Raw genomic sequence first — 23,482 nt, forward strand, 5'->3', positions numbered from 1 at the left:
CAGCATCACTATCCTCTGTCAATAACACGTTAAGGTAATAAAATCCAATAAATAACAATCTGGAGAAAGTTCGACGCGTTTTTATTACATTAACCATATGCCAAAAAGGGCCAGAGTGATAGACCTTCAGCGATATGTGTAGTTAGGACTTAGAAGAGGAAAAAACACGCCCGAAAATACGTACATAAGCTAGTTTATTTTGAAGAATAAATCAGTGCCAATCTAAAATTGCTCCAAAAAACGTCCTCTGAAGTTTGAAATTGGATTCCCAGTTAATTTTTGCTTCAATTTTTGCAGTCAAGGGCTGCAGTTCAACCAACTGTACTGTGGTATGTACACATGTATTGCGAGTTTTCTGTATAATTTCAGCCTTAGTCCTTCTTTATAATGGTTTAGAAGGTAAAAAAGAGTACAGCCTGTAATTTGGCTTGTAAACAACCTGCTCTTAATTCGTAATTCGCTAACTTCGTGCTATTGCTACTAAGTAGCTAAAAACTAACGGAATTTTCAAAATGTTTCCCTCTGGGAACGTACATTCTTAAGAACTGTCAAAATTGTTGAAGAAAAAAAAAAGGGTCATCGATTATACGTGTCGATCAAAATAATCAAAACAATACGTGCTGTAGATGAGTTAATCCAGTTTTGCTTGTTCAACAATTTTTACTAATTTTTTACACATTAAATTGGCTGCTTACGTAAGTTTTGCTCATCTGGCACTTGTTGGGCTATAATCTAACATATCCTTTCACAATTGTAATAGCTGATTCCGAAGAGAAGCAGTGGGCCAATTGCACGCATTCTTCATTGTTAATATGATTGTTAATGGTATATTTGGTAATTGTTTTCCAGCACCTGTACCACACCAACCGGCAAGATGATAGACTACAGTGCAGCCGAAGCGGAGATGGACCGTGAAATCAATAGCTGGGGATATACGATGAACGCGACCGATTATATGAGCGGTTTGCGGAACGTTCGTCCTACAGCGAACTTTGCCAGCAGTGCTATCAGTATGGGTCGAGGGCGCGGATGTGTCGACATTTCACGCCACAGACTGGATGAAGTCCGTCTTGCAGCTCAAATTAATCGCCAGGCAGTACATAATAACCCAATGGGACATCTGCCGACGACCGAAGAAACACTCGCTAAAGATGTCGGGCCAGAGATTACAGCTGGTTTGCGTTCAATCGGAATCCTTAGCTCGGATGGCCAGCTTAACGCCAAAACAACCCTTCGTAATGCACCCCGCTGTAGCGAAGACATTCGCATCGATCGAAATGTGCCCGTAATTTTAAACGGCGATGTTTTCCATGCCCTGTACCGTTCCAACGACGAGGAATTACCGCCCCAGCCGAAACTGGAATATGATCCCGCAAAACCGTTGGCAGAGCAGTTTACAACGATTCAAGAATTCCAAACACAACCCGAACCGGACATAAGTGTGGAGACAAAAGCGAAATCGGCAAAAAAGCAGAAAACCAAAAATGGATCGAAAAAGGGAAAAAAACAAAAGTGGACGAAGGTCCCATTGGGCGATATCCTGAGTTCACCTGGCCATAATGATGACAATGGTTTGCGTCCACCTGTACCGGTAAATAGTATGTATTCGGGTCGTGCCCTCTATGGTATCGAGGGAAAGCTAATACTTTAGCAACGGTATGATAGGATCAATTTAGGATAGTTTACATTACGGAGCCTTAATAGATGAAATGTTTAATTTTCCATATATAGAGCGATACATGTGTACAGCTGTTTAAAGATTGCAACTGCGGTCAGTTCTTTAAATGTTTAAACTTTTAGAAATACGATCGTGTAAAACCATCTTTGCAGTGCCTTAAAGATTTAATAAAAAAGATGCAATGCCTTCACTTCCTATGTGAAAGGGATTGAATTCTGTTTCATATGTAGCATTTTCCATCATTTCTTGGTACGATCAACGCAATTAAATAAAGCAAACGATTCTACTATAGAACTTTTATGATTTGAATAAGAATCAATGCGACGAAGTCAATGTACCTAATTCCCCAAAGACTTATTTTTATCACGTCAATAGCTGCTATGGGGGGATGGGTCCGGAAGGGATTTCCTTGGTTCGATTTTGGACTACGACGACACCGACAAGCTTGGAGCCTCGTTGTCTTGGCCCCAAGCATCTGCTTAGTGTTTGGGATATGCTAACAGGGAAGTGCTTGAAAGATTTATCGAAGATCGTATGTTGCTGCAGACAGGGTATTCTAGAAATTGATTAAACATAGTTAGGCGATATAAGCGGTTAAAGAGGAAGTCATTGTGCCCTAAAAATGCATGGGAAAAAAAACTTTATGTCCTTCAGAAATGAATTCCATATCAATTTTTCGACGACAATAAAGAAACTTTTGTGCTGTTCGAACTGACGACTAAATTTATTATAGAATTGTTGTACCTTTAGCTCATCCATTACACTTAAACGTTGTTTTAAGCATTAAAATAAATATTTTAAAAATCCACTCAGAAAAGTTCACCTGCTTACACCTCCGGCTAGACCTGCGTTCCTCTATCACAGCCCAGTCTAGCGAACGAAACCGCACACTGGTGTGTGGTTTAATTGTTCCGTGTTCTTCATACAACGGCATACAAAGTGATTGTCGGCATCAGAGAGAGAGAGAGATGACCCAGTGATTGATTTTACACCTTACGTTGAAGCGAAAATTGCAATTCCAAAAAGATCTGCAGACAAACGGTTAATCCTGGACGGGAGAGGTACTAATGTTAATGTAGCTATGCTCCTAAACCTAAACACCTAACGCTCTTTCTTGGGTTTCCAGAAGAAGAATTTCTCCACGATCCAGAATTGCTTTCCATTCGGCGGAGAGCCTTAAACGTACTCTACTTTACTTGCAAAGTACTGTAATCTTTCCATGCTAAGCGTTCCTTTCGAATGTGCTTACAGTAAGTGCTCGTTTGGCCGGGATTCCTATTATGAGTATAGTTCGACTGTCTGGCCTATGGGGACTGAGTGTAGCCTATCATCCCTGTCCCTGTCCTAACATTTGTCCTTCTTGCAGTCGATCACATTGTTACTGATCTCGGTCGCGTTCGGTGGACCCTTCTCGTACAGGTAGGTGACGGGCCACAGTTCGGCCGGTGCGGTCACACCGTCCAGATGTCTCAATCCTCCCGGCTTCGGTGGTGGCTGATAGATTTCACCCTTTTTATTCTTGTTTTGATAACCCGAATCGTGCTGTTTCTTGGGGAAGTACTTATCGCTGCACTTGCGCCACTGATCTGGGGCATCACCCACGAAGCACCTGTGAATGTGCGACCAAAGGTAGGAACCGTTAGCAAAAGGTTGGTAGTAGACGTTCCAAGAACCAAGATACTCTGCATTGCATGCCATGCACATAGGACAAGGTAGACTCGATGTAGGGAAGAATTTTGGCACATCGCTGGACACATTTGCTAATGGTTCGAAACATTTACACACGTACAAAATGTGAGTGTACAGAACACGTAACACGGAACAGATAAGAACGAGAACCGCGCAATACACCGAGAAACCGAGCGGACACGCTTGTCGTGGTGCGCTTGTATGCTTGTATACAACCGCATCGGCTATATAAACCCCCCGATCCCTAGCGGGATTTGCTTACCATGGATAGTCGAACCCTCGCGAGTAGCCGCAAGGGTGTTCGGCCTTACAGCAATAATCCCATGAACCAATCTCACCACCCTCTATCTCGCAGGAGTAAAATCCTGTGATCTTGTTTCGCTCGCATTTGGTACCGTAGCGGCAGGGTTTGCCCGACACGGTATACTGACGCCAACTTCCATCACCTTGGGAGGTTCGATAATAACAATGAACAGAGAGGGTAAGTGTCACGATCGTTATGCATTAGGTGTAGTACGTATGGGTGATGCTAAGTGGATGATTGATTGATGGTGTGTCTGAATGTGGTGGATGTGGTTCACGCAGGACGATACGCAAGTCGGTAAGCTGTGATTGTGACCACCATGAGATGAGATGAGACACGGGCATTAACAGGACGGCTAAGCCTATGGGTAAGTAGTACGCACACTAAGCATGAACTTTAGATGGATGAAATTATCTGATGTACGGTTAGACATAAGCCTGGACGATCTTCAGCTACAGCTAGCACTAGGCTAATGATTAAGCAACTATTCGATCAGATCGTAATAGACCTTAGCAGTTATAAGTAACTAATAGTAATTCTAGTAATGCTGCCATCATGGGATGAGTGTTTGATGATGTTCGCATGTTAGCAAATTAAAAAAAAACCCTTCTCCCTTTCATCCGGATGTACCGGGTGGGGCAGTATTCGAGGTACCACTGATATGTCTACCAGCTGGTCGTGACGATCGACTATCACTCTCAACCACACCGGTACGGTTTACCGAACTTCCGGGAAGCAAAATGATGAAGCTGGAATTGGTAGAGTTAGTGGTCGGAGTGCTTTCGAAGGTACGATTTGCAGTGGTAGTGAGCATGGTGATGAAGGTGTCGCTATTCTTGTGTTGGTCGTCCTTGTGCTGATCGATAGTAGTATCGGTGGTAGTGGTGGTGTTGAGATTGGTGCGTTTGAATCCACCAGTCCGACCGTTACGGCCGCCATTACCCGGTTCGCGGAGGACGTCTATACGGCGATCATGATTCATCCGAGTGCCACCACTAATGGTCGTGATCTTATCGCGACACGTATAGTCGAACGGGTTCCAGGCGAACAGCCAAAAGTCGCGATCGTTCGTGTGTGCATAATGCACGCCCAGCTTCAGTTCGCTCTGGTCCAGATCCGACATTTCACAGTTGTACGTTGACGCTTGGGAGCTAGTAGGAAAGGAGTGGGAAAAAAACAGAAAACAAGTGGATGAGCTGAGTGATGCGAAAATAACAATGTTACATTTGGCACAGATTTTAGCACACGAACGTTTGCCCGTTAAATACCGTTTAATTACCCTTGTAAGGGTTTCGTACCAGGTTAAAAGACACTTACCTGAAGCTAAACGAAAGACACTTGAAATGGGTAGCCTCGCGTAAACGTACGCACTCATTTTTGCAATCCAGTTCCGTGTTCACCGAGGTAACCTTCTTGATTGCGGAGGAAAGCAGCTTTGCCGGTGATCCATAACCCAGATAGCAGACTGTAAATGAGCCATGGCGGTAAAGATGCGATTCAAACAATCTCTCCCCCCCAAAAAAATACAGTTACTTACACTTCTTGTTATGTTTATCATCGATAATAGGCTGTATCTCACAACCCTGCCCATAGCTGGCGCGTTCAAACACATCGAAGCTTTCATCCGGCACCAGATGTCGATCCTTGTCCATGTCGCGTACCGGCCAATCCGATAGCTGACAGTTGTCGATCACCGCATTAACCGCGTTCGGTCCAAAGCTGTACGTAAACGCACGGCAGGTGAACTTGGACGCCTTGATACACTCCAGTTCGCACTCACCAATCGATCGTACGGTGAGTGAGTCGCGTACGATCGATTTGAAGAAACGTGCTGAATCAATAACACGTATGAAGCACTCTGAAAATTGGACCAAGTTTAAGGATTACATTTACCAAGGATTTCCCAATTGCTCATTAAACTCAAGCTCTTACGCGCATTATAGTCTCTTCTTGGATGATTAAGCTCCGGATGACAGGTCTTTGCGTCATCACTCATCGAGTAGATGTCGTAATCCCGATCCGGTTCTAGATCGGCATAAAAGTCCAACAAATTAAACGGCCGGTCACAGAGCAGACAGTTCTCGCGCGATACAGCTGAGTAGCGGTAGCTGAACGTGTGACACCGGAACCGTGACTCCGAGTAGCACATCCGTTCGCACTCAATCACCGTCGGTGTGTTTAGGGCGTACTTCACCACGCCTTTGTGAAGCCGGAAACCTTCGCTCGACTTCACCGAACATTCTTCATGGCTCGGACGCCGAATCCACTGCTGTCCAAAGCCTGGTCTATGCTCCACGTATGGGTGTAGTTGGTGTTCCTCTTCATAACCGTACTTACTGCCTCCATAACTCCACACATTATTATCATCAAAGTGATGATCGTTTCGCAGCTCAAAGTAGTTAAACGAGGGACTGTCGTAGCGTTTGATTTCGTTCCGCAAGCCCCAATAGTCGGAAATTGATTTGTAGGAATCGACATTAAACGAAGGTCCGTACGAACCTCCGTAAATGCCACCGTTTTTGTGAATGTTTTGACCGATCAGGTACGGGATGAATGTGTTCGGTTTGCTACCGTACTGTTGGACGGTGGAAACGTGCGATGCTGGTGGAGCTGGTAGCGGTGGTGGTGGATCACGATCCTCGTACGGATGCCGTGGACGATGAGCTGGACGTATATCTTCATGGTGGAGTGGTCTCGGATATTCGGGACGTGTTTCGTATGGTTTGAAGAAGCTATGATCGAGCGTGCCGTAACGATCGATTTCGCTACCATACTGTGGTTTGTAAGATAGTGCTGGTCGATAGGAATCCAATGGTGGTGCTGCCGGTGGTGGTGGTGGAGGGTAGTAGCTAGAGGAGGGACTGTAACGTTCGAATTCCGGTCGGTTGGAGTACATTGGTGGTCGATACTTATCGAGAGCCGTGATTACTGGTTTGTAGCGATGATCCTCCTCGTACGGATGTTGCTCCGAAGGATAAGGTTTGTAGCTGTCTGGGTGATGTGGACGGTAAGTGGTGGGTCGTACAAATTCCAGCGCAGGACGAAAAGGTTTAACCATGCAGTCCTTACAGCTTGGACGACAATTCGCTGTCGCGCTACGATCGCGCTCGTAGTAATCGTAGTCGGGATCACGGATTAGATTCGAATCTCGTTGATGTGGACTCGAGTATAGATCGATCTGCGATAGTGGCTGATCGATCAGCTCACAATCACCCTGTCCACGACCGGTAGGATCCAATCTGTGGTAAGTGGCAAGATTTATAGAGTCATTTATATTCTACCATCCATTTATTGCTATTTTGTGTTCCCCAAATGACTTACCGATAGTTAAACCCTTCGCACGAGAAACGTCTTTCATCGCCGCATTCGCGCTGACAGTCCTCAACACGTTCGCAAATTAGTGTTCTCCTTACCCAGTGTGGAGCGACACGCTTTCCAGCCAGCACACGACGATAGCAAGCTGTGGAAAGAAAACGGAACGAAAATTGGCATCTCCATTACTATTATCCCCGTGTACGATCATCTTCATTTGGAGGCCAAATGTGGCTTATCTTAACCAAGAACTAGGTAGCAGAGGCTTCTGCCCTGCTGTGCGAATCGTGATCATGTATGATCAGAAGAAATCATCATCATCATCATAACTATCACCATTACTTGAGGTAGTGTCGGCGAAAATGGCTGACGGAAGAAGATGAACCTGGGCAGAGAAGATACGGCGCCCCCATAGAGTGTTGTGCCTTCTTTTAGGTCACCCCTTGCAGTCCGGTAATTCATGGCCAAGATCACCATCAGCGGTCGGGCATTGTAAAACGCATTGTATTCACCAAGCATCCAAACAATGAACATAACATGAACACAGACAGCCGAGATTAGGCTTCGCTGCTATGATTTTAAGAAGGAGGGAGTCTTATGATTTCTACCCCAAAAAATGACCTCATCTTAGTCTGCTCGTAGATTGGTCTACAAGACATTAAAATGAAACACGGAAACGCAGTCCTCTATCGTCCGCCTGACGGGAAATGACTGTACTTCCTTCTGCCGTCGGGGTGTGAGATTCGAATGATTTTAAATATGATTTTGTGGCAGCTACCGTACAACAGTGGCACGCTTTTGGTGCGATTTGAAGATGCTGCCGGGACGATAACATATTCCACCCCGCTGCACATGTCTCACCGCCCTTTTGTGGGGTTTCTGCAGTTGCGAAACCTCGTGTCATGGATCGTTGGTGGCCCTCCTCTACAGCGATGGAGTTCAACTTTGTTGCTTGCGTTTTTTTTGTGTGTCTCTAGTGTTCTTTTGCTACAACTTTGTGTAAGAATTTATTGGACACTACTATTTGGCTTGTGCTAGCTTCTGGGGGTTTTGCACGCGACTCTATCGCAACCTGTCGCAATAGGGCTGTCGTGCAAATTGGCGAAACATGGTGCAGTTTCACTGCAACAATGCTTGTGGCGCTTGATTTCGTAGCATTGCATCTCTAGCCGACCGGAGCCCACATACAATAGGCGTATTGAATTTGGCGTGTGCCATACGTTACCCATGTAAACGAGCTCCCCTCATACGGAGAGGTTTTGTTTGGACCAATTTTTGGACCACACCAGAGTATGGCGTTCTGTGTGGATTGGTTGGTTTTTTCTCGTTTCGGCTACCAGCGTTCTTGCGCGATCGATTGTTTTTGTGCATCTTGTCAAGCTTTGAAGTGTGTGTATGTGGTTTTCTGGCATGTCACTGACCACCATTCTTTCTTTGGGAATGTTTCTATTCTCGAAAAGAAACGCTAGACGAAACGTGTCGGTGGCGGCATTTGCAAATAATCAGCCAATCAATCAAAACGATCTCGCGCATCGTTTACATGGATTTTTATGACGATTTCAACACCTCAACAACCTCTACATTGCAGGTGTAGTTGCGTGAAAAGGTAGACATACGATTTGATTTGTTTTGTTTGTCAGTTACGGTCCTTTGTTGTATTGTTTGTGGGCAAACGGTGCGCTTTTTATTGATCAGCTGCTTGTTCGAGCACATGCATTTAAATCGTACATTGTGATTTTACATTTAAGATGTTTTTGTAAGATGAGTTTTTTTTTTAATTATTAAAAATACTTTTGAATTTCTTTTCTCACTAGTATAAAATTTATGTACGAATAGGCTATATTAACGACTCATTTATGAAAGACTTCAACAGCCGCAGAGACAGGGTTTCTAAAGATTCTCGAATTAACAATTTTAAATAATAAAAAAGTCATTGTCTAATCGATAATTAAAATAAAAGAAAAATATATCAAAATACTCGATTTTATAAAAAAAAAAAATACATCGAAATTATTTAACTACTAGTTAAGCATAATGTGGGTCAAGGTACAGGATAATTAAAATTGTATTTAAGAATGTAATATTTGAGAAACCCGCAATAAAATTATCTATTTCAGTCTCTTTTGATATTTCATTATGAAAAATATTCAATGATATGAAAGCACCCACAATGCAATACATAAAATAAAAGAAGTCTAACAAAACGATAGGAAATAAAAATTTTATATTTTTTTTCAATTTCAATGAAATAAAAAAAAATATTAAAATAAATTGTTTTTTTTATTTACGAAAATTTCCAATGAATTCTTGGCATTGCTTTGTCAAGGCAAAAAATAATGTAGAAAAACAATTCTATTAAAACACTCAGCCCGTGGCACTAATACGTAACCTTTAGCATCCTCCACAATGATGATCGTTGACGTAATGTAGGCTGGTATCAACCCCGATAAGCTGATGCAGATTATCAGCAACTTCGACACGCCAACCACCATTATCACAATTCGTCGATAACGCGATCGACACTAAAACGGCTTGCAACGATCACGGTTTACTCTTGCACCAGCTGCACTTCACTACACTGCACATTTGCATACGCACTGCGATTTACTCAACATCCAAGCGCCTGTGCGAGGCTGTGTCAAGCAAATGCTTCGTAAACACTACAAAGTATGAACAAGCGTACAGCTCCAATCGATAGGATTAATTTGATCGCTAGTGCTGTGATAAGCGAGACAAACAATTTCACATCAAACAAATGGATGATTGAACTGCACTAGATACACTTTATGTTCGATGCAGCGGTTTGCATTGCTGCGTTTAATATCCGGTGCACTTCAAACCGTATCAAACACACACACACTACAGCAATCTACACATCCCTTCGCTGTGACGCACAGCAAAAATAGGAATCGATGCGATCGTCTCCAACGTTCATACGAAACTGCGAGCACCTTTGCGGTGTTGAGTGAAGTTTAGGATTTTCGCGAAACAAATCTGGCAAAAAAAGAATTGCTAGCAAACCTCAGCTTGCAGCTTCTCTTCCCTTTTCGGCGCAACCGGGGAACTACAGCTTACAGTGTGGTGGAAAGCGTTGAGTGCCTTCACCAAAACGTGCACACCCGCGGTGGTGGGGATCGAATCGTTTCAATCGAGTTTGAGTTTTTACTCTGGCTATGTTGAGGTTCCCACCCGACTGTTGGAAAATTGCACGCTCAAATACTGGGAGCTTTTTGACAGCTTCCAAAGATGAAGGCGCACACTGGTGGGATGGGACGCGAAAAAGAGATACCTAAACACATGAGCATGGTGCGGTGTGTTAATTAAATTTGTACCAAACCTCACCAAGGCAAAATACTTTGTCGGTGAACGTGAACCATTTTTATTCTGTCCGTACATGAATCTCTCCACTCCCGATTTGAAGGTCTTTGCCGAATCGGTTCGGTTAACCGTAAATTTAAATTTTTGCTGTTTGCTACTCAAAACCAAAGCAGAGTTGTGTGTATTGTTTTTTGCTACGTAAAACCATGGAGACATTGAATATTTAATTAACTGTAGGCACACTCTAGTGCACTCGTTAATAGTTGGGACGACTAAACAAAAAGTCGTAGTGTGACATGTGTACCGAAGCTTGTTCCATGCTGCGACGACGTCAACCGGCGGCTGCTAGTCAGCATGACAAATCAGTTCAGTGTGTTACGAGTCGCGGTTTTGGAAATCGATTACCATGATGAATGTTCCGTTTCTGGACGTGTGTGAAGAGGGTCAATAGTATTATTTGTGACCTGCTTAAGAATTTCAACAAAAACACATTCCCGTTTTACAGCGAAGCATGGCTTGAGGCACTTCGAGATTCTAAAATTAGTTGTACTAAATTGTACTAAAAACCGAAAACGCAGAATTCGGTTAGAATTTGTTTTCTAACAACAATTTTAAACATGATCACATTATTAGTGATGTTGTAATGAAAAAAGTGGTAAGCATGGAGGATTAAAAAGAAACATAATAACGATAAAGCTACATGACAGCAACTTTACCACAGCTTCGCAGCGTTTGTCTAAACGGGCCGGATGCCCTACCGCCCTCAAAAACCCTTGCACAGCTTCCCCCCCCTTCGTGAGTGTATGGGTAGCGTAGAGTGTGCGTGCTGGTAATGAAAACATGAGGAAGATACCCATCTGTATCGGAACTGCCAGAGGTTAATGATTGTGAGTGTGTGTGCCTCATTTCGATCATGCTCGGTAGGGTAGAAGAGAAGCTAAATTATGCTAATTTGCGCTATTTTGGGTGAAGGTCTATTGTTTTGTCTCACCACCCCGGCATGTGTTATGTTGTTGTGGGGCTGTTTTTGTTTTGTACCCAAAAAATCTATCAGAACATTTTATTGGAGCTAAAAACTTGTCAGGTCAGCATAGGTTGGTGTATTTTTGGGCAGTTTTCTAACACCAAAAATTGCGTATCATCCATGCCATTTTTAATGTGAACTTTATGCTACACGAAAGGAAGCTTATTGTCTTAAACAGGAACCGATACCAAGTTTATCAACCTGCGTCTTGAAGGAAGTCTTTTCATGAGTGTGTACTTCCTTCAATTGAAATCTAATAGAGTCATTTGACTACACCCAAACGGTAATGACCCTTTGTACGAGAAAAACCAACTCAAGGAAATGGAAAGGAAGTGGTACACATAAGACAAAGAACATTGCACGCTTCATGCGTTCCTTTACCCGGTTGGACAGTGTAGAAAAACCCACAAAGAGAAAATGTGCCATCTTCTGGTGCTAGAAGTGGTACGAAATTGTTTAATTTTTCCGGTTCACACAGAGCGTTTGCTTGGTTTCGTAAGTGAAATCACCGGCATCACGCTGCACTGACGGCGGTGGCGGCTACCGTAATGACCGAACTCGACTAGCCGTGAGTGTACGAGATCTAACTTCTATTTCTTTTGCAAAATAAAAGGAAACGTAAGAGAGTAAAGCGAAACATCGCTCTACACGACGCTAACGGCAAGAATTCAAATTTATGTCCTACACGACTCATAAACTCGTCAAACATCGCTACCGAACGGTGTAGGAAGCAGCGAGATCAAACCGTTTGAAGTCGTTGCTTGTTTGATGCATTTCGCTACACTCGTGGGAAGAAGAGATCGTATACCACCTCGCTAATAACGTAATAGTATTATCCGAAACTGGTGATGAAAGTAGCTAATGTTATACGCTATTTGGGTGTCTCGTAATCTGTCTGGACAGTGCTGATGATATCACGAAGTAGGAAGTACATGGAGTACATCAGTGTCTTTGGTTGAGTTTTTCACTTTCGATTAAAGTATTTTCTTCCTGGTTTTTTTTAGTACAACATATGATATATTTAATGTCTATTTTTGGTAACTACCCCATTCAAAGAAAAAAAAAACTACCACCAAAAATTCTCAATGTCCAATAAAACCTCCAAAGAGAACTAACTCCATATTTACACTTATTAGCTCTTTTATGATCGCGATCAAACACCTGCACGCAACGGTAAACTGTATGTACTATTCCACATAATTATGTCATAATTGAATGGACGTGTTCTTCCTGTCTCGAACGAGAATATATGAGTTCGAGTTCACCACGCTTCCAATCCACTAGAGTTCCATGTGTTTGCAGTTGTGCACTGATTTCTTCAATCGTCGTGCATCGGTTAAAGGGTGTGAACCCCTATTTTACCGACCCCCAGTAATGGACAGCAATTACCGTGCTTAATGGCAATGAAATGGTTTCCTATCCGTGTGTTAGTGTCTGTTTGATGTAGCTAGACAGTTTGGTTTAGTGTGGTGCCCTTGCTCCGTTTGTTCTACCAAACATTTGTTGGCACATTGTCGTAGAACTTTCCGTTTCAGAGGTGCCTAATAACCATGGCGGCATAGTGTGAAGCGAAGAAGATTTAAACGATCACACAAACAGGGTTAATTTGATAAAGATCTTCAGAATCATAAAGTTCTAAGAATCGATGCACATAAAGTTAATTGGATAAAAAAATATTTATTTATAAATATTTAAAGGGTTTTTTTTAGAGTTGAAGGGATAATTGAGGTAATTGAACAAGAGATATGTTTAATATCATTCTTAGCCTCGTTGAACAAACATTAACTATAAAAGCTTTTAATCTGATCTCCCGAACAGCATACAATGAATAAAACCTGCATCGAAGCTGGTAATGAACTGAATGCTCGCTGAAACTGCCCATTCAAATCCGCTTCCGTTTGTTCCAATTTTCCGACCCATTGCAAACGGGCCACATTTGTGTGTCATTTTACAACCCGATCCTCACATGCGAACCGATCGAGTAGTCATATCGATACCTCACGCTATATCTATCGCATGAGAAGCAAACATTCATCATACTGTGCCCCACTGGTAACGAACGAGGGGCAGATAAAGTGCCCGCCGACATGCTAACGCTCGGTGTGCAGTATGGCGCGACAAATGTCACCTGGATGGATGGGATGTTTAACCACGTGGTGACGGTCGATGCGGTTTTAGTTTGTAAAATAGAAAAAAAGTAAACATATGTACACAGAAGTGAGTAACCGGTACGGTTCAGTGCATTTTAAGCGATGTTCAGCCGAACAGAACGCAAGTGTTTGGTAATTATTCTGCGCCGGTGTATGCACCAAGCAGGCAGCTTTATAATTGTGCAATCGCAGTGTCGCAGCATTCTTTGAATACGGTGTGAATGGAATGGTTTTTGAGTTTGGAAGAATTTTAGAGAACAAAATTACGAGTAAAAGGCAAAATAGTCTTTTTGTTGGAAAGATTACTCACGTCGCTTGGTAATGGTTGGTGGATGAAGATCGAGCTTATCTTCGTGCACATTGTATCCTGCACCTGCCGAAGGGCTCGATTGGATTGGTGGTGCTGGTGCTGGACGAACGACTCCATATCCGGACGGACCGGTACCAGGTCCTTGTGCGGATGGTCGTACAGGTTGTCCACCGTAACCGTTTGATCCTGGTGATGAAGGTCGTTGCTGTTGTGGGTTACTATCGCTACCGTATCCACTTGGACGATGTGCACCGGAATTGTTAGAACCACCATAATTATTACCACCATTCGAGCTAGGCCGTTGAACACCTCCATATCCTGATCCGGCAGGTCCTGCCGATGGTGTACTACCGGGTGATGTAGCAGGTCTACCGTAGCTCGTACCACCGTACTCTGGTCGCAGGTAATTATTATCGAGTGTCGGTACATTTTGTGCATAAATTTCCGGAAATCCATTCTTATCGTTCGGCAAGGGATAGTGCGTTTCGTACAACATTGGAAACTGGTACGGATAGTTGCCAGGTTTCGCGGGACCACTACCACCGTAGGTGGGTCGATAGTCGGGCGGATACTTCGTTGGTCCTTCCCGATCGGGCATCGTTGCACCGGGTTGGGTTGGAGGTAATCGTTCACCCGTGGCTAAATTGTACTGTGGTCCAGCGGCCGTACTTGTCGGAAGGTATGGACTTCCACCGGTCGGATTTGAGTGATCCTTTGTGCTGTAGAACTCTTCAGCTGGAGCCGTCGTTTCGGGTAGTGTTTCTCCATTCGTTTGACCATAAGTTGTTCCCGGAGCGGTAGTACCATACTCGCTGGTTGGTCTTGATGTGTCTACAAATCCACCGTTTGCAGTGGTTGGTGATTCAATCCCTGCAGAAGACACCGGAGGCCCGAAAATGGGTGGCCCGGGACGATCAATTATGCTCGGAGGAGGAAATGCACCGCCACTGGGAGGTTGTGGAGCAGATGGTTGTGCTAGCGGTGGTGGAGGTGGTTGTCGTTGTGGGCCTCCACCGGGCTGAAGTTCACCATTGGGGAAGATACCCAGGCCTAAACGAAGCAGACGTAGAGTTAGTATACTGTTTATACTTAAAGATCTTGTTTATACTTAAAGATCTCTTTCTTAAACATTAATTAAACTACTTGTATAGAAGGGTGACTATCTTAATCTTGGTTTAATGGCTTATTAGTTAATTTTTTTTTGCTCGGTTAGAACGGCCTGGCCGTATCAAGACTTATTTTACCACGTAGCAGGATAGTCAGTCCATGGTACGGGGGGACGGTCCGGATGGGATTTGAATCCGGTCCTGCCGTGTGGACGGGCGCTCATTACGGTTTCGCCTATCTGTTACGGTAGATTGTTCTAAAATTGAGATTCGATCCTCGAGTTTGTATTAGAACATTTGTTAAAGCATAAGATTGTGATATTAATTAAAAACCAAGGTTAGCCGGATTAAGTTCTTTTCATAACTATATCAAATGATTCTTAACTTGAGGACACAAAAAGCAAAAGTAATTTTTACTTCATTTTCTTACCTCCCGGTTTGGGCGGTGGGTTTGTAGGCCCATCTAAAAAACAGTTGTATTTGCGTGCGTAAAGATCAAAGTCCGGATCGAAGATCGTACCGACCGGGCGCGATTTAGTTGCGTCAATTGTGTTCGCCGACAGCTGACACGTACCATTGCCTCGACCGGAAATTCTAGCAAAAGAAAAAATAAAAAAGTCCATAATTAAGCAAAGATTAAGTAATACGAACAAGGGTTGTGTTTATACTTCACCTACCCAAAGGCAAACGTTTGGCATTCCTTGTCATTGAGGCAGAGCGTTTCGCAGATCTTCAGCGAGTTGGTGTCCGAGTTCCGGAACGTTTTCTCAAACGGTAGCATCGCACCGAGCGCTATCCGCTCGAAACAATCTATAATTAAGGGAAGGGAGAAAAAGAAGTACAAAATATGTGGGGTATGAGCACAAAATGAATTGTAATTAACTTGTCTAAGTGCATGCGTGAGCAATTAAAATACTTTGAAATTCGATTCAAGATGTGAATCATCCATAAACGTAAGAAAAAAAAAGCAAAATAGGTTAATGGTGATTTTGGCTAACAACTACTAGCAACATCTGAAGAGACACGAATATTTAATCTTCTAAACATAAACACACCCAAAAAAACCCCTATCGACGCACATTCCCTGTGGAACTTCAACTTCAGTGGGCAATCGGCAAAACACATTATTATGCAATCGAATTGAATTCTCATTCCGATCATTGTTCACCTGCCACCGACACTACCGGATGTCCGCCATTGTTAGGGCGCCCGCAACGATGGGGCACACGCCAAACGCACTCGTAACTGGTCGGGTTGCCTTTCGGTGGTGTAGGGTGTAGTGCGGATTTGTAGTAAATGCGTACTAAAACGTACTAAGCGCACCGTAAATACGGCGCGCGAGTTAATGAATCAGAACGACGTACAACAAATACAACGGTGCGCGACACGGGGCCGATACGGGTGCATCATCCAAAAGTGAAAGTGATCAAGGGACGCGCTCTATTTTGTAATGGGTGTATTGTGTTTCTTGCGTCTATAGCTGGGCAATTACATTGTACACAAAGTGTCAACAATATTTAGTCATAGAACAGTTGTCATGAGATAGTGGAGTAATATTGTTGAAGAGATTTTTTTTTAAATCGTTCTTTACTATATTTTATTAAAATCAGACAGCAAAGAAAAGTATTCTTCAGGAATACGGTCTAAAAATAATTATAAAAAATGGCTCCACATGAACTCTAAAGATTGTTTTGTAATAATTGAATTGGTAATGAATAATATTTCTTTTTATACTGATATCTTTGATTGATTTACTGATATTTCTTGATTTTTTTTATTTGATAGATTTGATTTGATTTTTTTAGTTTTTTGAGAATACTAAAGTAATATAACAACTAATAATACCAATCAGTTCTAATTAATAAGATAAATATGTGTCTGACTAGTGCAAAACAGAGTGTAAAAAGGATTTGAATCATGTTGAGGTATCTACAATGTTTGTATGTTTTGTTTGGGGACAATTTAATTAGACTAATAGTTGTTCAATTTTCTATGTTATATTCATTAGGTTTGCAATCTATTACTTTCTGAATAATTTTTAAAGATTGTGCTGTTTTTTTGTCTTCTTGCATGCCAATTCTCATGTCTCTTATTTAACATTTTTTTGTTTTTTTTTACTGTTTTTATCTTTTATAATTGATTCGGGACAATTTATATTTGTGTAATTTTAAAGTATTTGGATCTCTTAAAGCAAACTTGGAGAACTAATCGACGAAGTGAAATTAAATTTATTCTTTAACAGTTACTAAAGTTCTAATAAACAGTTACTTACAGCTGATGTCTTCATTGTTTTTGGTACCTTTCTAGTGCTTTTCGATTAGTTTAAAAACTTCCAAACGAAATCAGAATGTAGCGACTTACCATGCTGTGGCTGAACGAGCCGATTATCGATTTGGATTGCAGTGGCGAAAGTCACCGCTAGCAGAAGCAATCGCAGCTGATAGCCGACGATGATCGCCACTTTCCTTTCCATTTCCGTCATATCGTTTGTGCTGATTCGTCTGCTCTTGGACGATGATAATGAGGCGGGCCAAAATTGGGATCAACCAGTCCTCCTCACCTGCCATACACTGCCGCACACCTGCTTACATAGACCAATATTTTTTTGTATCTTGTTATTGTGCCCAGATGTCTCACGGGTTTAACCACCCTGGTTGAGATGTTGGGAGCGCTTCGGGGCGTTCCTAGATTGTTTCTAGCACACCGTGTGTTATTTCGCTTAGTTCTTTCTGCGATTTCACAACCGATGGAACCGACGCAAAGTTGCGAACTTTCGTGATCGCGCGAGACCCTTATTCGATGTAAAAAGGGGATTTAATTGCTTCCTTTCGGTGCGGAACGTTTCCTTCCCTGCTGCGTGCGGGCAATCGGTTCCAGTCCCATTAATCTTGCTTCGAGATGCTACTCGCACGTGAAAAACTGTCCACGGAATGCTTTCTTTCGGCAGGCGAATAGTAAAATGGTGTGCTGATTGTTATTTTTTGGGGGGCTTTTTTGTTTTGGCAATCTTCTCAGTGAAGTGAAATGAGTGGAGAAAAATCTGCCCGTTTTTTTCCTGTGCTATTTTATGTCGACCGCTTCTTTATGTTTTCCGCACTGTCAGACAACTTTCGCACACGACCCCTTAGTCCGTACACGATCAAGGTCAGTTTCGTGCGGTTAGAAACTATTCCGGATATTACTATGTTTAGGGCGAGCAACCCCAGGCGTTGCTTTGGTCCCCGGTCCGGTTGTGCGGTCCCGGTCGATGTACGATTTCTACTCAAATCTCTGGCCCAATCTGCTCGAAAAAAGATACGAATGTTTCTCCTAAGACGATAATGTGAGCTTTGCCTAGTTCCCGTTATATGCCGTAGTGATCACATTTCAAGATTGCCAACTTGACGCTCTTCTAGCATGGGAAATCTCCAGTGACATTGGCACATCGGGAGCTGTGCTGTGGGGCGAATGGGTGGTAATTATGATTTTAATTTACTCTCTATCTACTTTTTTGTTGTTTGCCGAGACTACAGAAGAAACAAGCACGAAGACGATAGGTGGTCGGATTCGAACGATGTCACCGGGCGATAGAAGACGAACCCGTTCCTGTCGTCGGCATTACGCCTGTCCCGGTCGCAGTTCGTTTACTTCAATCACAATACCGTTTGCCAGCGAGCTGAGGATAGAAGGGGGGAAAAATGGAACTTTAATGTAATGGAGAAGTAGGTTGGGTTTTCAATTAACACGCTGGCGTTCAAGGGAAAAGAACTCGTGTTAATTGTGCAAAAAAAAACAACAGAATTAATTTTAAGGTAAAGGACCTTTTACCCAACGTAACACATGTAATTTTATGTTTAACTTAAAGAGTTGTCCTTTTTTTTACTTCCAATGCCATTGTTAAACGATTCACCGGCAGGGTGGCTGGTGATGAGAACCTGGAATGAACGGCACTGCTCAGTTTACCAAATTCCGGACAGGCCCTAAAGAATTGTTTGCAAATGGGGTTTTCGTGCGAATTCGTGTCGATCCTATCCCATGACGAATGATGCCACCGTTGGTGATAAGTTATAAATCAACGTGGCACGAAATGAGGCCAGAAAAGGCGGTCCGATGTCGCTGACACAAAGTACTAGGGCTGAACGGATTTCGGTCAGTTCGGTTGAAGGGTTTGCCAGAATTCATTTCCCTCTTACCAGCGCAGTACTAAGCATTGAATGGTCACATATAACGCAAACGAAACGCAGCAAAACACACAAAACAACACGTCGCTTCGGGTGCCATCGAACGAGGAAACATTTGGAGGTCAGACATCTCTTTTGATATGTTAAAATTTGATGGATAGTAGTTGGGTTTTTGTTTTCTGTTTCAGCACTGCAAAGAGATGACCACATTTTCGTTGTTTTTACTGTGGATCGTTGTTAGGGATAGGGATTACGAATTCATTATGACAGGTTGGCCAGGGCGGTCGATTATGGAATAGAATTCGTTTATTGAAGGGCAAACCGGGAGCTTTGTTACGATTTGCGCACGAAATTTTGTATCCGTATTGATGGACAAACGGTGGAATTACGTTTCTATTCTTTATGACAAGCTTGTCATTTCATTCCAACTATAGAATGTGTGGAACCTGTTTTATTTTCATCATTATTAAGTAATCTGAAGACAAGGATTTACTTTTTTATTGCTGAGTTGATTGAATAAGCAAATATCCTGATTTTTTTTGAAGACATTTTAATATTCTAAGCTTATAGATAAAGTTCTAATGTTTTACTAAGTGTTTTACTAAGTTTTACTCCAGTAAGTAGATTTTAAGTCTCCACAAGTCATTAACCAATCAACTATTAAATGATCTTCGGAAGAAGATATTAAAGTGTGGTATTTGAGATTTAAAACTTCATTTAACTTTAAAATTTGAAGTATAACGTAGAAAGCTTCGATTAAGGATAATATTCAAATCCTGCTAAAGATTGCTCTAAGAGATACATCTCGTATTGAATGATTTCTAAAATCAAAATCCCACGAAAAGAAATCTACTCTCTACGACCTCAAGCGCTCAATCTATTTCACCGAGAATGATCTCATTCCCACCAAACCATGTCAAAACATTAACTAAAATTTCTAGAATTTCCTAATCCCACTCAAGGTTATTCTAATGATCTAGGCATCCCATGGTCAGCATTGACCCCAATCGGGATGAATTTCTCAACTCTTCCAAAAAACCGAATCGGAATGTCCACAAAAATTTCACTGCCAAGCATTACGAAATTCTGTCTTAATTCTTCCGATTCTCGTAAAAAAAAACATACACTCGTAGTTGTATACAAATGCGCATCTGCTGGATACAGAAAAACCGAGAACATAGAACTCGGTTGTCCCATGCTTGGATGCTAGTTACACACACACGCGCGCGCTTGAAACACAAAACATATTTCAACCACTCTTGCATCCACAGCAGCTTTGTTCAGCCTGTTTTGCAGTGTTGTGGCTCAGGGGTTGAAATGGGCTGGACACACTGTGGACTGCTTCTAATTATCATGTGAATAATTGTCGTTAAATTTGAAATGGGTGTTCGCGGTGGTTACTGCCATGCAATCGCACCCACACCATGCACCATGCGATGGGTGCGAGTGCAGGCAAGGTCAATAAAACCTTCCCATCTCGGATGGACGATCGGATTCGTTTCTGAGCAGAAGTGCGGATAACGACGAACGGGCAGGCATTCTCATTCAAATCTGCCGTACGTTGGGTAGATATTGTTTTACATTTCAAAGCACATGTGTTTTAGCCTGCACAAGCTTCAGCATCCCGAACGTTCAACCGAACGCAAAGTCAAATCTGTGTGTCCGTAATGTTTGATTATTTTTGCGACACTTTAATGAATGTTATAATTGGAGTCACGTCATTACAGTTTCTGTTTCATAGGTTTAATGTAAGATAATAATTATTTTAAAAAATCAATTCCATGTTTAGAATTTTTTGTTGTAATTAACACTTAGTAATGTTCATAAAAAAATAATAAATAAAATCAGCATCTCACAAAATCAAACCACTCATATCGCACACTGTTTCACGTTGCTCTAAGTACATCGTCCGAAAGTTGGTCACTCATTAACTAGGAAAGCAATCACACATTCACTAACCTTGTTCGCCTATTCCAATCCAGCTAAAATTGTTATTTAAATGTGCACCCGATTTTTCTTCTATTCTGGATCGAAACAACAGCAAAAAAAAAACAAAAGTGAGTCACATTAGTTCCCGCGGGACCATGAGCTTATTTCGGGACTATTTTCCCACGGTTTGCAACACATCACTAGGACTGCTACTGCCGTAGGTGACACCCCGCTAAAAAAAGGCACCCAATGCGGTGTTACTACACACTTCTAATGCTTACTCTGTTCACTGAACCGCACTGTATGCACTGTAGCCGTACTGCAGCAATACCCTGGAAAGCAGAATCTAACACGTCCAGCACTAAACGACGCGTCTCGTACCGGTGCGTCCGTACGCTAGCGAATGACGAAAACGACTGAATTATTCGGACGCCGTCCGGGGTGATTTTATTTTTATATTTTAACATATTTTTCCTACACTGTTCCACTGCGCCTCTCTTGCTTCTGCTTCTTGTTTCCCCCTTTCTGCTTTTCGGAGTTGGTTTCGTTTAGCGCGCGCAAAAGTATACGTTGTGTACTTGGAAATGCGCGCGTATTCTGGTGTGGTTATTCGCGTGCGGTGGAATGTGACGGTTAGAAGATGGAGTGCCGCTTGCGATGAAGATAGAAGAAGATTTTCTTTTATCGTACATTTTTTGTCTTTTGTTTTAAAAGAATAGCATCTTATGAAACGTAATGAATTTTAATCTGAAATCTAAGTAAGTAAATAAATATTCCAAAAAATATATAAGTGTTTAATTAAAAATGAATATTTTATATATTTACAAAATTTCAAAACAAACTATTAAGAATAATTAAAAAATAAATTATAACGAAAATAAACTGCTCAATCTGTAACCGAAATTATTTATCGCTAATGTTGTACTGTCACGGTGCAAATGTGAAATGTTAATTTTGTATGGTTATTAAGCAAAGAAACTCGCAAAAGTGGCTTAATCTTTGGCACATCCTGTCTGCAGGAAACCATCCAGAAATGTGTGAAACAAGCTTTACATGCTGCATGCAAAGCGAACAATCAGCAGCAAATCGTGCCAATTTGGACAACCGAAAAACTTGATAATTAATTAAGCTTCCAGTATGCTTCGTGATTTCATGTGAAGAAAACATTAAAGAAATAACAACAGAAAGGAAATTAAAAAACAACCCAGTGCTACAAGAAGAATTTGATATCGAACATGTGTGCCGAGGTGGAAGTGGAAGATCGAAACAAAAGTACTCGAATGCCGATTTAGTTGTTTGTGAAACCATCAGTAAACCAGTTTTTCGGTATGTATAAGATGAGAGCACACGCAAAAAAAAGCAAGCTAAAACACATCTCACCGACAATACTTTTTAAGGGCCCGCAAACACACCCAACAAGACTCGTGAATTTTGGTTGTCTTTCCTTCCGGTCGTGTGGAGTGCGAAAAACGAACGAAACACAAGACAAGCCAAGGTAGGTTATGGAGGCATATGTGGGGATTTAACTTTTTTGAAACGATCGCCGATTCACCGTCATGCTAATAAGCTTGTCCGAATTGTGTCCAGATTCGCTCGTAAGAGGTTAACAGTAAAGTGTCTTGAACGTAGGAAAAATTTAAAACTTTTTTTATAATTGTAAAATTCAACTTTAATTTATCTGCATTAGTACCATACGATTTTAACCCATTAAAATATTTGTGAAGCACCTTTGCCTACCGTAACACGACTCGATTAGGATAACCACACACCATCGCTTTTGGATTCACCCTCATCAATAATTGTGCTCACCCAATTAAGACTCATTCGCCTGCTAAAACCCATCCATAAAACTGAACGTCTGATAGGGCCCGGTCCTGGTACGAGCTTTACGTTGCGCTCGTTCGTTCGCTCCAGGATGGCATCTGACGCGCGATGACTCAGCGGTCAACAAACCGCACGACACTGGAAACTGGATGGTGTTTGCATGTCTGTAATTAAGCCATTGCGGGCTATATTATTGGCCGCTATACTTCTTGCCTAAGCTCTTCGCGTGGTGTAGTTTGACCACTTATTTATAAATCGTATCAATCGGTCCCGGTAGCGAAGAAAAAATTATGTTCACATTAGAGGAACGTTAGGCTGAGATCAGATTCGAAAATAGATATGTTGTCATGCTTGAAAGCGATTAAAATATATTTTTTATCACGTTTTTTAATGTATATCGGAATCGCGATACTTTACAGGAGGGTTCGTTGTGTAGTCGGTAGTTGAAGTCTTTTGTACTGTAGATGAGAATTTTGAACGATCAGCTTAGAAAAAGGGAATTTTTGAGGTGATTGTTAACATGATCAGTTTACTCAAATTAAAAAAAAGGTTATACTAATCATCCTACTAATTCGATGTTGATCACATTACCGACCAAAGACCCGGAAAGTTAATGCCCTTTTAAATAATTACAACCGTCCACTCGGTAGCTAATTGAAATTCACAGCTCCGAGCATT

The 23,482-nt window shown here is 42.1% G+C and overlaps 2 protein-coding genes across 4 annotated transcripts; one reads left to right on the plus strand and one right to left on the minus strand.

Moving 5' to 3' along the window:
• The first annotated feature begins 586 nt into the window (after positions 1–586).
• LOC125764538 (uncharacterized) lies at positions 587–2,389 on the plus strand. The gene is made up of 2 exons (XM_049428894.1): positions 587–695; positions 850–2,389. The coding sequence occupies exon 2, from the start codon at positions 875–877 to the stop codon at positions 1,649–1,651; it is 777 nt and encodes a 258-aa protein (XP_049284851.1). The 5' UTR covers positions 587–695; positions 850–874; the 3' UTR covers positions 1,652–2,389.
• LOC125764457 (uncharacterized) lies at positions 2,374–21,705 on the minus strand. 3 transcript variants are annotated; one of them, XM_049428728.1, is made up of 12 exons: positions 21,262–21,703; positions 17,253–18,546; positions 15,569–15,701; positions 15,322–15,485; positions 13,786–14,835; positions 6,993–7,131; positions 5,604–6,910; positions 5,209–5,529; positions 4,989–5,136; positions 4,614–4,822; positions 3,630–3,813; positions 2,374–3,287 (listed from the first exon to the last, which is right to left on the minus strand). In XM_049428728.1, exons 2-12 carry the CDS (start codon positions 17,371–17,373, stop codon positions 3,023–3,025), a joined length of 4,041 nt encoding a protein of 1,346 aa, XP_049284685.1. In that variant the 5' UTR covers positions 17,374–18,546; positions 21,262–21,703; the 3' UTR covers positions 2,374–3,022. The 3 variants fall into 3 exon arrangements, with proteins under 3 accessions (XP_049284685.1, XP_049284684.1, XP_049284686.1); XM_049428727.1 differs by having other exon boundaries at positions 21,011–21,703; XM_049428729.1 differs by lacking the exon at positions 3,630–3,813 and having other exon boundaries at positions 3,017–3,287; positions 21,011–21,705.
• Between the last annotated feature and the right edge of the window lie 1,777 nt (positions 21,706–23,482).

This window comes from Anopheles funestus, chromosome 2RL (assembly GCF_943734845.2).
Source record: "Anopheles funestus chromosome 2RL, idAnoFuneDA-416_04, whole genome shotgun sequence".
Classification (NCBI taxonomy): Eukaryota; Metazoa; Arthropoda; class Insecta; order Diptera; family Culicidae; genus Anopheles; species Anopheles funestus.